The sequence below is a fragment of the Aedes albopictus genome, chromosome 3 (assembly GCF_035046485.1).
Source record: "Aedes albopictus strain Foshan chromosome 3, AalbF5, whole genome shotgun sequence".
Lineage (NCBI taxonomy): Eukaryota > Metazoa > Arthropoda > Insecta > Diptera > Culicidae > Aedes > Aedes albopictus.
In genome coordinates this window covers 220520205-220535201 of record NC_085138.1, presented here as the reverse complement: position 1 = coordinate 220535201, position 14997 = coordinate 220520205, and the positions used below count along the sequence as shown (strand labels likewise).

The window sequence follows — 14997 nt, the reverse complement described above, 5'->3', positions numbered from 1 at the left end:
TGGCATAAATGGTGTATGGATATTAACCCTTATGTGGCCGGCAGGGTATCCGGGTACCCAGCACCCATTTAAAATACACGGTGTAGAAAAAAGCAAAAAGTTTGTCGGCCACATAACGGTTAACGATTCCTATTTTCAATTTCGCTCTGTTATGGAGTTATATCGTTTGAGCCATTTGTTGGTCCTGTCACGTCCATCAATTCGACGAGCCCCAACGTCCCCTCTTCTATGAACGCGAACGATCAGATGCGTCAACACTGAGGACACAGATGTGTCCACAAACTGTGTCACTTCACAGTAATCTTTACACAATTCATCACTTTACATGTGGCATCCACGCACTAATGCATGAACCCTAGTACAAAGAATAAACATAATATTATATCCGAACAACACTCCGACATCCGCATGAGCCTTGTACAGATGCACGACACTCCGCGGTCTGTTGGCAACAAGCGATTGCAATCATCACTTCCCTCCCAATTCCCACATTGACCTGCAACCTGTAACCGGCACAGCAGACGCAACAGCGTTCAGTCTCAAATAAAGTCGAAATATATTTGTTTCAATGTAATGGAGTATTCAAATCAAATATTTTTCTTTTTGAATTGACGTCCAGGCTTCCGAATGCTAGAATTAAAAACAATAACAAAAGTGCTTTGAATCTAATACTAAAGTGTTATTGAATAAATGAAAAAAGCACTTAGGCCGTGGATCAATGATTATTTTTCTTTATTTCAAAGTCGTTTATTTTTGAATTTAATATATATTTTTCTGTGTGTGGGAGCTGATTTTTTAACCCTCTCTTTCCCATGGTAGCACAGGTGATCCACTACTTTGCACTGTTCATACAAATACAGGATAAGTTAGATCATTCCCATTTTTTCGTCAGGTGTTTGTATATGTTTAATGAACTATTATATCAAGTTGGGTCAAAATTTCTCTGCTCGTTTTTGTTCTGGAGCTAAATGATTGAGCGAAAGTCGGTATTTTTTTCTATTTTAATTCAAACTGTTACGATGGGAAATAAGGCCGAGAATTATGACTCGTAACAAACAATAACTTTATTAAAGCGAATATACAAATAAAGTACGAATTAAAATATACTGGACGCGCACGTTGCGGTACTTCTACTCGTGGTGAACGAACGATGACAGTCTCGGTATACGTGGCAGTTTGACCCGAGCCTTTGACAGTAGAAGGATAACAGAGTCGGCGCTAGGGGTGCCAACACCTCCCCTGTTTAATAAAGCTGATACGGCTCGTACCGAACTGGTGCGCGCCGCTGCCGGGACGATCTTCGCTGGATAACTTCCTCTAACTCAGGTTGCCTAACCGGAGTACGCAGTCGACGTCGTTGCTGATCAGGCTCCATCAAGCTACGCAAGAATTCCAACTGCAACTCGTCCAGTCCTTCAGGCTCCGCAGGCGGTTCAACTGTTTCTACTGCAGCACCAGAGCTAGATGGGTTCAAACTCCAAGTGTCGAGCAAGATCTCGAGCGGAACTTGAGGGCCGATAACCTCCGGCGGGCTGCTGCTAGTATCGTAGCGTTTTCGTAACTGGTTGCCGTGGCAGCGAATGAGCCGTTGTCGATCAGGCAGCCAAATGTTGTACATGACTTGCCCAATACGCTCCACTACTTCTCCTGGTACCCAGCTCCAATCGTTTCCGTGGTGTACTTGCGCGTACACTTTGTCCTTGACTTCGAAGCATTTCGTCTTAGCCCCATGTTTCTCGTTGTACTGGCTAGCTTGCTTGGAGTTGACATCCCTGTAGAACTTGCTTGGTGGTCTCATGAGCTCAAACGATGTTCGAAGCGGCTTGCCGAAAAGGATCTCGGCTGGTGATTTTCCTCCTGGTGCATTTCGGCTGGGTGTAGAGCGATAGCAGAGTAAGAAAGTATCTATGGCTTGTTCTAGATCTTCCCCTCCTGCTTGAATTTTCTTCATTGTTCTTTTGAAAGTATCGACGAATCTTTCTGCCAACCCATTGCTTTGGGGGTGGAAAGGCGCTGTTCTCAAGTGGGTGATACCGTTGGACTCGCAGAACCGTTCGAAAACGTCGCTGGTAAGCTGGGCCCCGTTGTCGGAGACTAGGACCTCCGGCATGCCGAATCGGCTGAAGATTTTGCGAAGAATTGCTATGGTGGCTTCTGATGTGATGCGCTTGGTTGGTACTACCTCCGGCCATTTGGAGAGTGAATCAACTAGCACAAGGTAGTAGGTATCGTTGACGGGTCCGGCAAAGTCCACGTGAACCCTCTGCCATGGTTTCTCGGGGACTGGCCAGGATTCCAATTTCGTTTTTGTGTCCGTCTTCGCTACAGCTGCGCATTCCTGACAGTTTCGGACCAAAGCAGTGATATGGTCGTCTATGTTTGGCCAATACACAAAAGTTCGCGCCAAGGATCTCATTCGATCGATCCCCGGGTGTCCTTTGTGTAGCTGATGAAGCACCTTCTGTTGGAGCTTCTTGGGAATGACAACTCGATCGCCGTACATCAGGACCTTTTGGGCTTCATACAGCGATTCCCGTCGAGCGAAAAACTGTTGTACGCCTGGATCTTCGGATGTTGCTTTACTTGGCCAACCTTTCCTGATGTAATCCCTCACCATGCGGAGGGTGTCGTCTTCGGATGTCGCCTCCGCTATCATTTTGTATGACACTGGTAGGTACTCGATAGATTGGCCGACGATGTTGCAGATAACCTTCTCGATTTCGATGGAAGCAATCACGAAATCCTCATCTGGCTTGATGTGAGAATTTATTAGTCGTGACAGAATGTCTGCGTGTCCGAAGTGATCCGTAGAAATGTACTCGATTTGGAAATCGTACAACAGCATAGTTAGGGCCCACCTTTGTAGGCGGTTGGCAGTGTAAGGGGGGATTCCTTGCTTGGAACCAAAAATAGCCACCAGCGGTTTATGGTCGGTCTGTAGGGTGAAGCGTCTTCCGTAGACCATTCGATGAAATTTGGTGACCGCGTAAACCAGCCCCAGTGCTTCTTTCTCGATTTGGCTGTATCGGGATTCAGCAGGGGTGAGGCTTCTGGAAGCATGGTACACTGCCTTTTCGGAGCCGTCTGGGAACCGATGAGCTATGCGGGCGCCAATGCCCACATTTGATGCGTCTGCTGATACAACTATGTCCATTCGGGGGTTATAGTGCGTCAGCATGAGTGGAGACTGCAAAATCTCCTTGAAACGATCGAATGACCGTTGGCACTCATCTGTCCATTCGAAACTGACTCCTTGCTTCAACAGTCCATCCAGCGGGTGACGAAGTTGTCGCATCTCCCGAATATACTTCCCGTAATAATTTATCGCACCTAAGTACGACCGCAGCGTCGGGACGTCGTTTGGCGGGGGCATGTTCACTATCGCTTTCACCTTTTCGGGATCAGGGCGGATGCCCTCCTTGTCCAGAAGTTGGCCCAGATAGTTCACCTGGCGCATGAAGAAACGGCATTTTTCAATTTTCACGGTGAATCCGTATTCCTGGAGGCGTTCTAGCACTTTGTACAGGTTCTTCCTATGCTCTTCTTCTGTGCGTCCCCCAACGAGGACGTCGTCGAGGTACGGACACGTGCAGTCTAGTCCGGCTAGCATCGCATCCATGATTTGTTGGAACGCTCCTGGGGCGCTCTTGATACCGGGTGACAACCGGTTAAACTGGTAGAGGCCCTTGTGAGTGTTGATATTGATCAGTTTCCTACTTTCTTCATCCACCTGGACCTGGAGGTACGCATCGGATAAATCGATATGGCTAAACATTGTGCAGTTAGCCATTCGATTGAAGATATCCTCCGGAAGAGGCAGTGGATAATTGTTTGCCTCCAGTGCGTTGTTGAGTCCGGTGGAAAAATCGGCGCATATCCTGACAGTGCGGTCTGGTTTACGTACCACCACGATTGGTGCAGCCCAATCTGCGTACGTAATTGGCGTGATGATACCGTTGTCCTGGAGTCGCTTCAGTTCATCTTCCACAACGGCCTCCATATTGTACGAAACCGGTCGCTTTGGCTTGAACACCGGCCTGGCGTCCTTCTTGAGCGACAAGTGCACCTGCATTTTGGAGCATAACCCCAACTGGCCGGTGAAAACGGTCGGGAACTTGGACTTCAGTTCGGCGACTTGGTGGTCTTCTTGTTTGGTGTCCACCAGTTTGCAAAAGGACGAGAATGGTACGTCCCACAGCCCAAACTCATCGAGGAGGTCTGAGCCTAAAACGTTTAGAGAGAGATTAGAGCTACAGACGTAACAGTTACCTTCTCGTTGGTCGCCACTGATCGAAATGTTGGCACGGAACATGGCATCGATTCCCAGCTTGTCACCGGATGCTGTCTGCACTTCACAGTCCGGTGGCGATGTTTTGGGCGCTCCGATCTTGACCCAGTTCTGTCTGGATATGATGGTAATATCGGAGCCGGAATCTAGCTGGAGGTTGACCGGAACACCGTTGATGGTTGTCTCGACGTATCTCCGGCTGCGCGTGACATTTTTAACGACGACAATTTTCGTTGAATGCTTGTTCCAATTTCCTTGCTTTCCTTTTCCCGGCTTTGGCCGAGGTTTGGATGAAAAACAGCTGCAATAGCCTCTTTGTGGCCCGTCCTACCGCAATCCCGGCACTTGTGATCCTTGAAGTTGCACTGGCTTGAAAAGTGCATGCCGCCACATGACCAACATGGCGTTTTCGGTGCTTGATCCTTCGCTCGGTTCGGTTTCTCCTTTCGATTCGGCTGCGTCCGAACGGCATTCGAGGCGACCACAGTTGACGAGGGTGGTTTTCCCCCAATGAGCACCGTGTCCCGCTTCAAATTGATGAGACTCTTACACTCTTCGACGATCTTCTCGAGGGTCATATCGCTGGTCTCGTTCATTCTGGATAGAAGGCGCATTCGGATGTCCGAATCCTTGGATGATTTCAGCCCACATACGAAGATAAGGCATTTGAACTGATCTTCCTTCAGTTCTTGGAGCTTGAAGTCAACACACGCCTTGTTTACTTTACACGAGTAACTGATAAAATCCTCATCTTCGTCCTTCATCGTCTGAAGGCACTGATAACGTCGATGGAACGTAGAGACAGGTGTGCCAAAGATAATCTTCAATTTGGCGACGGTTTCCTCGAACGTAAACTCCTTCGACAGTTTGGGGAGGATGAATGACGTGTACCGTTCGTGCGCTGAGGGATTCAGTTTTCTCAATAACAACCGCACCTTCGCATCGTCCGCAAGCTGAGCGGCGTCCTTCTCAAAAAGGTCAGCATAACGCGAAAACCAGGCATCGAATGAACAACCTTTCTCAAGGTCATAGGCGAATTCAGTGATATTTGTCGCTAGGGAGTCCAAAATCAGTTCATTGCGATTTGCATTCTGGACGTTCCCTTGGATTGCCGATACCTGCTGCGATAACTGTGTCATCAGCGCCTGCTGATTGCTGAGTATCTGCAAGATCGTTTCCTTGAATGGCTGCTCTCCGCCGCCCGACATCGATGATTGTGCTTGAGGTGGTTGCGACTGCGACATGTTTCCCCCACGGCGGTTATTGTCTAAACTTTCGACGCGAAAATAGACACGACGCGAAAATTCCGCAGACTCGTCGCCACTTTGTTACGATGGGAAATAAGGCCGAGAATTATGACTCGTAACAAACAATAACTTTATTAAAGCGAATATACAAATAAAGTACGAATTAAAATATACTGGACGCGCACGTTGCGGTACTTCTACTCGTGGTGAACGAACGATGACAGTCTCGGTATACGTGGCAGTTTGACCCGAGCCTTTGACAGTAGAAGGATAACAGAGTCGGCGCTAGGGGTGCCAACACAAACAATATTTGAATATTCAATATTCCGAAACATCAACATTATTTTCATCGGAAAAAAATACTAGCATGCCCTACAGTATGTATATTATCACAATAAAATACCGTTTCACAAACAAGTTGACGATAAAACACTAATTTCATGATCAAACATGTGGATCATCAGTGATCCATTGGGAACATAACGACATTTTTATCCTTCCCGATCTAAACTGTTCCTTGTTAACATGTTTGTTTACATTCAAGATATTTTCCATTATTAATAGGGTTTCATGTAAATATGCCATTATTTCATATAATGTAATCTATTTAGCGCCGGCAATAAGTCGTAGATGAATCCAGGAGGGTTTATATGGTACCAGGAGAGAATCCATAGATTCGAAGCGAATCATGTCCGAATAACTACTTATGATAACTGCAAGAAGTCCGACAAGTTTTATTTAAGGACATATATGAGCGAATCCAAAGATGGCCGTCACAATGGCTGCCTTGCAAATACCGAAAGCACGGATTTCATCATCCAAGCAACAAACAGAGATGAAAAAGCAATGAGTAGCCTTGCTCACTCGCGGTAAACACTGAGAAGCATGTTTGTTTTCGGGCATTTTGTGGATGACGAGATCGGTGCTCTCAAAAACGCGAGTCAAAAATGCATTTGGACGCGCTCCTATTTCACCTTAAAGTGTTACTATGGTCGGGACAACGGACACGGCAATAAAACCCGGAACAGTTACGGAGTAAAAGACAACACGTTCTGTATATTCAAAGTTGGGTTATAATACATGACAATAAAAGATAAACATTTAGCACTTGACATTCGTTCAAATACATAGGTGTAGCATATAATATTCAGTAGGGGCACGAAGCAGTGTTTGCAGACTCAACACGCCCCCTCAAACTCTGCACACATCCACTCCTAGGTTGGCTCGAAGATTCCGGAAGGCCGGAGCTGGTAAACTTTTAGTAAAAATATCTGCTTGCTGCATCTTCGAAGGAATGTAGTCGATCTGGATGCAGCCTCCCTCCAAAAGCTCTCGGACGTAGAAATGTTTCACGTCGATATGTTTCAAACGGCCTGAGTCCTTAGGATTGGATACGATCTTAATGGTGGATTGATTGTCCTCATAGAACCGGACTGGTTCCTTCGATGGCCACCCCAAGTCGCACAGGACACGAACCAGCCATTGGCTGTGACACGCAGCACCGCATAAGGCCACTAGCTCGGCTTCCGTTGACGATAAGGACACTGTTGGTTGTTTCCTAGCGAACCAGCAGACGCTAGCGCCAAATACTTTGAAAACGGCTCCCGATACTGATCGACGATCTACGATGTCATTGGCCCAATCAGCATCCGTATAAACTGCCAACAAGGTCTCGTCAGCGTCTCCTCTGTAGATTAGTCCAAGGTCTAGTGTTCCTTTTACATAACGCAGAACTCTTCGCAAGTGCACCCAATGTTCGTCGGTTGGGCAGGCTTGAAACTGGCTGAAGTAGTTGGCGGTTGCAGCTAGATCCGGCCTTGATGTTAACGACGCATACATAATGCAGCCTACTAGCTCACGATAGGGTTTCGACGTTCGTTTGGATTCCTCGCCTTTTGGCAACTTCAATCGATTTTCCATCGGCGTGGAGATTGGACTACAGTCCTCCATTTGGAAACGGGACAGAAGACCTTCCAGGTAGCGACGCTGGCTAATACACATGATTTTCTTCTCCTTGTTTCGATCGATCTTCATCCCAAGAAAGTTACGAACTTCTCCTACGTCGGTCATCTCAAATTTCTTCGCGAGACACGCCTTGACGGTGTAGATAAGCTTTTCGGATGGACTCACGATAAGAACATCATCGACGTACAGAACTAGAACCACCTGATCCTTCCCGGTACCACGAATGTAGAGACAAGGATCATTGACACTTCGCTCGAATCCTAATCGTTTCACAAACTCGTTGAAGCATTCATTCCACTGCCTTGAAGCTTGCTTCAGGCCGTAAAGCGATCGTTTTAGACGGCATACGAGGTTTTCCTTGCGGGTGAATCCCTCCGGTTGCTCCATATATATCTCTTCGGTTAATTCACCATTCAGGAAGGCCGTCTTAACGTCCATTTGATGGACGATCATTCCCTCGCGATTTGCCATTGCCAGCACCGTCCGCAGTGTATCCAGACGAGCTACAGGAGAGTAAGTCTCCGAATAGTCGAACCCTCGCTTCTGACTAAATCCTCTTGCAACCAATCTCGCTTTATATCGGGTTGGCTGCCCGTCTTCACCTGGCTTGATTTTGAAAATCCACTTACACGAGATTGCACTACGTCCCGCTGGGAGCTTCGTCAGAGTCCACGTACCGTTTCGTTCTAGTGAATCCATTTCCTCTTTCATTGCCTGTTGCCACAAGTTCCTATCGTCTCGGTTCTGCAAATCCGACAATGATTCTGGTAGATCCTCCACAAATGACAAAGCATTCAACGCAAAGCTCGCATGATCCACCTCGTAGTCCCTATGCCACACAGGTGCACTACGATTTCGGACCGATCTTCGTATAGCAACACTCTCCTCAGGATTTTCAGGACCACTTTCTGCACTAGGATTTTCTTCTTCAATCATGCTTGTAAACTCTTCATCTTCATCATCTTCTTCGCCGCTATTTGCTTCTTCTTCTTCACTAATTTCTTCGGTTTCTCTTCTTTCTTCATTTTCAATAGCAAACTCAATCACATCGTTCTTCTTGATATTCACTTTCTTCTGCGCATCTTTTTCTTCTTCCGCGCTCTTCGATTCCACAAAATCGACGTCACGTGCCACTACGATTGATCCAGTTTTTGGGTTCCACACTCTGTACCCGTTGGGTGCGTATCCAACAAAAACACCTCTCCATGCTTTTGCGTCCAATTTCTTACGGCGCTCTTTCGGTACATGTACGTAAGCGACACATCCAAAAGTTCGCAGTCGTGACACATCAGGGCGACGTCCGTTCCATAGTTCAACAAGAGTTTTTCCCGAGTCATTTGCACTAGTTGGACACCGATTTACAATGTACGCGGCTGTTTCAATCGCTTGCACCCAGAACACTTTTTCAATCTTCGCATCTTCGAGCATCGCCCGCACTCGCTCGACAAGTGTGCGATTCATTCGCTCACTAGTCCCATTTTGTTGGGGCGTGTACGGAACAGTGAAGTCCACCTGTATCCCTTTTCGACGGCAGAACGACAACAAAGCCTTATTCTGATATTCACCGCCGTTATCACACTTGAGCCGGGAAATATTCAGTCCGAATTTCGCGGTAACCAACGACTCATAATATTCGAACCAACCAAGCACTTCGTCTTTCGTCTTCATAGGAAATGTCATCACGAAATGGGTCCAATCATCCGTGAATGTCACAAAATAACGTTCACCGTTCCGACCGGCTGGCTGTACCGGCCCACACACATCGGAATGAATGACCTCGAGAACTCGCGACGATCGTTTGCCCTCGTGAGCGGAGAAAGGTTTACGCGACTGTTTGCCAATTATGCATGGCTCACACACAATCACTTTATCGTCCGAACCATCACACTGTGTGGGTTGCATGCCATCAACCAAATTTCTGCACACCAATTGTTCGAGCTGCCTCTTATTTAGATGTCCGAACCGGCGGTGCCACAACTCAAGACTCTTCTTAATACGACCACAAGCTATCAAAGATTCACTCTCACATTCATCGACAGTGTACAAGTTCAATTCGTATAGCTTGCCATGACGCGACCCCGAAGCAACTAATTCGGAACCGTTCCAGATGTGCACTTTTCCGTCATTGAACACTACTTTCATGCCTCGTTTTTCTACGTTTAACACAGAGAACAAATTAAAACGCAGTGACGGTACATAAAGCACATTGTTTACAGTGCAAGGGATGCACTCACCGTTGACCACGGAAATCAACTTCACTGTCCCACTATGCCGAGCCACAATAGTCTCTCCGTCTTTGGCTACTGCAATTTCCACAGGCTTTTTCAACGGCCTTAGCTCTTCGAAAAGTTCTTCGTCCTTCACTAGGTGGTCAGAACATCCCGAGTCCACAAACCACTGCACTCGCCGTTTTTCAGAAATTCCACTGCCGTTAGCCAAAGTAACGAACGACACTGCTTTATCATTCGCTAAGTTCGCATTTGGTCGCTGTTTTCCGTGCTTAAATCCTCGGTCCCGTTGTTGGTTTCGTGGGCACTCCGACAGTTTATGTCCTTCCTCCTGACAACCGAAACACCTCCATTTCTTCTTTTTCCTCTGCTTCTTCGATCCGGTGAACGCCGCTCCGTCTACTTTCGAAGCAGCCAATTCAACACCCGCTCCTCGCTGTTTGATCTCCTCGTCGAGTAAGCGGCACTTGACGAACTCCAAGGATAGACTCTCTTCTGGCATGGTTTCAAGTGCTGTTACGACGGTGGAATACACCGGCCCCAGAGTGAGAAGAAGATGACAAACGACGTCCAAATCTTCAATGACAGCTCCCGTCCCACGGTATTCTCTCACCAGCCGATCAAACTTGAGAAAGTGATCTTGCAGCGAACCGGATTCGAAACGCAACGATAACATTTGACGTTTCAAATGCATCCGGCTGGCAATACTTTTGCGTTCGAAGACGCGGGACAATGCATCCCAAATCTCTTTTGGCGAAACCTTTTCCTGTACATATTCTAATTGGGAATCGTGGATCCGGGATACCAACAAGGATTTGCACTTCCTATCTTTCTTCGCTCTTGCTTCCCGTTTTGCCTTCTTTTCTCTTTTCACCTCCGCAGAATCGTCCGCCTGCTCGATCAGCTCAACCAAATCTTCCACCTTCGTTTCGATGCAATCTGAAAGCTCATGTTCCTCCAGCAGCACTCGCACCCGAAACTTCCACGCGGTGAAGTTAGTGCCATCGAACAAAGGCAACAAAAACCGTTCGTGTTTCTCGTCATCCACCATTTCGACACTTTTTCCGACAACGCTACGCGACTCGCGACAACTGGGACCCGTAACCTAAAGTGTTACTATGGTCGGGACAACGGACACGGCAATAAAACCCGGAACAGTTACGGAGTAAAAGACAACACGTTCTGTATATTCAAAGTTGGGTTATAATACATGACAATAAAAGATAAACATTTAGCACTTGACATTCGTTCAAATACATAGATGTAGCATATAATATTCAGTAGGGGCACGAAGCAGTGTTTGCAGACTCAACATTATTAAGTTTTACAGAAGGGCTAGATAAGAATCTCGAGATGAATTAAAGGTGTAATAGACGATTTATAAATATATAGTTTTGAAAAAAAAACAATATACAAATAAAAAGCTAAATTTATATATGTGAATTCAGTGCATCCATCTTCCCAATGGATCACAGGTGATCCACCCAAAAAATCATTTTTTTCATTTCTAACGATATTTTGGAGTAAAACTATACATCTTTTGTTCTGGTGATTTTTTCAGAAACCATTTTATCTATTTTTAAATGTCAAAAAACCTTGTGGGAAAGAAAGGGTTAAAAAATGCCACGGGAGTGTGTTTGATTTGCCGCCGGAATTACCCGACAACGTTATATCTCTGGTACCTACTCGGTGATTATGGGAAAGTAGACAGGATATTTAGTACGGGAGAAATTCCCAGCCGGTCTCGGACTCAACCACGTACACACTGGCGTACGCGGTGTATATGTGGACATCGGAAAAGAAATCCCAGCATCACCGGATCGGATATAGGCGACTGGAGAGCGAGGGTATTCTACGATGGACTAAAGAGGAAATGTTTCTCTTGTAATATGGAAGGGCATCAAAGAGACTTTTGTCCAAAGCGGAAAGCTCGAACACAGAAGAAGAAAAAGAATAGGATGTTTCATATGCGGGAGTAGTTGAAACAGGAGTGAAATAATTTCTCATACTAATTTAATTCATCACTTAAAATGTTTCAATTTTTTATTCCTAGTTGGGTATATAAATCAGGGAACGTTCATAAATTACGTCTAACATTTTTGGGAGGGGGGGGGGTGTCTAGGAAAGTGTGACAGTACGTGTATAAGGTATAGGGAAATAGCGAGACAGAGGGGGGAGGGGGGGTCTAGAAATCCCAAAAAACGGTGGACGTAATAAATGAATCCCAAGTAACCACAAACATTATAACATTGCACGAATAGACCATTCCCGTCAAAAATTTTTATGTGCTTAACGGCTTTCCGACAATTTATCGAGCAAACTTTCTCAAAGAACACATATGTTTTGAAGCCTCTAACTATTGAAAAATAGCGAAAAACCTGCGAAGTAGCACTTTAGCCCTATAATCTCCTAGAAAATATTTTTTCACTAAACCCGATGAACCCCTTTCTCCCCTACGGCTTTCTCGGAGAGATGTGGAGAATTTTCGATCAGTTGGCTGTCAATAATGACGTTTGATATTTTGTTTTGATCTGCTCCCATCCGCGCTGTCCGCTCTCAAAACGACGACTACGAAAACAAAAAACGTCCCGGAAGATGTGGCCGGCATACTTTTTCGAGTTCAATTTTCGTTTTCAAATGGTTTTTGACAGTAGGAAGTTTAAGCTCTGCTATTATAGGAACAAGAACATCGCTTCATCAACGGAACACTGGAACGATTGAGCTAAGCCACCTGTAAGTAGCATTCCGCGGACTCGCCATGGCCTCGTTCGTTTTTCGAATCCTGTTTAACGATTTTGATTTCCTACAGGTAAGCCTTCAATCGACTTCTACCTGATGCAAAATCCGAGCGGACGGCAACTGTTTGGTCATTGACGGCCAGGTGCATTGGGTGTTCGAACCGTAGAACAGCGAAGCCGGGTATGAATCGTAGGTCAATCCATACGTGACACGGATCTTCTGGACCACACCGGTAGCTACGACGATTTTGTGCGCAGCAAAGTGCTGAGGAGGAATGCCTACGCCAAAAGATGATAATTCCTGGATAAATGGATTTCACGGAGAGGCTATTCAGAACGGTTACAAACAAGTTAGGATTCGTTCGCATATTACGTAAAGCTAAGATGGGAGGGGGGGGGTCTACTGCTGTGTTGAGCTTCATACAAAAATTCAAAATTCCCCAAACAAAAGTGGGGAGGAAGGGGATCTAAAATTGGGAAATTTTGCGTTACGTAATATGCAAATGAATAATTCATTAATATAACATAATAATAATTCTTAGTAGGGATGTCAGAATAGTTCCGGAATAAAATTGTTTTTATCAAGGAAGCGGATGATCTTTGAAAATGTCGTGAAAATCTTGGGAATTCAAGAAAATACTGAGAAAAAAACTGTTGTGTCCTAAGGAAATCGCTAATGTTCGAAATTACGAAGAGAAAATGGTTACTTTTAGGAAAAAAGGAATATTGAAAAACGATTTCAGAAGGCGTGGCTTCTAGGAGCAAGCCATAGGCTTTGGAAAAATCGGGTGATTCATTGGAATAAGGAGTAGTTATTGAACACGTCGGACGACTTGTACTTGTAGATTCATTCAGGAGTTCCTTCAGAAAATCCACCAGAAGTTCCTTCTAAGATTCTTCCTGGAGCTACTTTCAGGATTGCTTTCCGAATTATTACATGAATTCCATCAGAGACGAGCTACCTCTGGGAAATCTTTTTGTATTGTTAGCACTGAGTGGGGCTGTGTTGAGGACGAATCTCAGCAAGCCTTGATATATATAGCTGTAATGTCAAATTAGAAAATAAATTCAGTTCTTCTCTAACCACTAGTAAAGACAGACGTCTTAAGCTAACTCTCTACAGGTTATGGGCCTGTTGCATTGAAAAAATGCCATCGAACTCCACTTCAAGTTCCGGTGGATCATCAAGCCTCCCACCAATCGAGAGATTGGCCGGACGAGAAAATTGGTCGTCATGGAAGTTTGCTGCGAAAACTTTCCTGCAGCTGGAAGGACTCTGGGATGCAGTGAAGCCGAAGCAGAATCAAGACGGAACATTTGAAGCGGTCGATGAGAAGAAGGACCTCCAAGCCAGATTGAAGCTGATCCTGCTCCTGGACCCCACAATTTACGTCCACATCGAAGACGCGGAATCGGCGCGCGCGGCGTGGGAAAAATTGGAAACGGCATTCGAGGACAAGGGCCTGTCTCGGCAAATCGGCTTGCTCCACAAGCTCATCAAGTCGGATTTGGACTCGTGCGGCTCGATGGAAGAGTACGTGAACCAGGTAATTTCGACAGCGAACCAGCTGAACGCCATCGGATTCAAGTTACCGGATCTGTGGGTTGGAATGATTCTCCTGGCTGGTCTCCCGGACGAATATCGACCCATGATCATGGCGTTGGAAAATTCGGGCGTTGCCATAACAGGAGACTTCGTCAAGACCAAACTTCTCCAAGAGCGACCGTTGCGTAGCAACCAGAAAAACAGTCAAGCCTTCGCAACCAACAAACGGAAAGAAAATTTCAAGAAACATCAGCCTACTCCATCCAAGGGACCGCAATGCAGGAAATGTGGTCAGTACGGCCACATCGCGAGGTTCTGCAAGGATTCCAAGAAAGGCGAAACGTTTCGAACGGTACTTTCAACGTTTGGCAAGGGGGACGCGAACGAGTGGATCTTCGACTCGGCGGCGTATGCGCACATGACGAGCAACAAGCAGCTCCTGGAGAACCTCGAAAACGCCAACGGTAAGGTTGTTGCGGCGAATGGTGGCACGATGGACATCGTTGCATGCGGTGCGGCAAATCTCCAACCGAAGTGCAGAGGCGATCAAGACGGCGTTACGGTCAGTGACGTGCAACTGATTCCCGGATTAACGTCAAATCTTCTCTCGGTGAGTAGAATCGTGCAGAAGGGGTACTCGGTCAAGTTCGACAACGATGGATGCAAGGTGCACAATCCCAGGGGCGAGCTGGTGGCAACTGGTAGCCACGCAAACAATCAGTTCAAGCTGGATCAGGCGGTGAGTAACAAAAGGCAAAAGGCTTTGTCGTGTGGTGCCGCTGGAAGTTTCGAGCTCTGGCACAAACGGATGGGGCATCTCGGAGCCGGAAGTTTGAAGAAGCTTGCTGGTGGTCTGGCGACCGGCATCACGTTGAACAACGAAGCAGGTGCCGATTGTCGAATTTGTCCAATGGGGAAACAGTCGAAGCTACCATTTCCGAAGAAGGGCTCTCGTGCGGCGGATGTGCTGCAGGTAATTCATTCG

At 46.3% G+C, this 14997-nt stretch overlaps 2 protein-coding genes across 2 annotated transcripts; both read right to left on the bottom strand.

Annotated features, from left to right (window-relative positions):
- Positions 1 to 20: 20 nt before the first annotated feature.
- LOC134291357 (uncharacterized protein K02A2.6-like) lies at positions 21 to 4319 on the bottom strand. Its single transcript, XM_062858994.1, has one exon. The coding sequence runs from the start codon at positions 4310 to 4312 to the stop codon at positions 1244 to 1246; it is 3069 nt and encodes a 1022-aa protein (XP_062714978.1). The 5' UTR covers positions 4313 to 4319; the 3' UTR covers positions 21 to 1243.
- Positions 4320 to 4434: 115 nt separating this feature from the next.
- On the bottom strand, positions 4435 to 5532 carry LOC134290619 (uncharacterized). Its single transcript, XM_062857790.1, has one exon. The coding sequence runs from the start codon at positions 5530 to 5532 to the stop codon at positions 4435 to 4437; it is 1098 nt and encodes a 365-aa protein (XP_062713774.1).
- Between the last annotated feature and the right edge of the window lie 9465 nt (positions 5533 to 14997).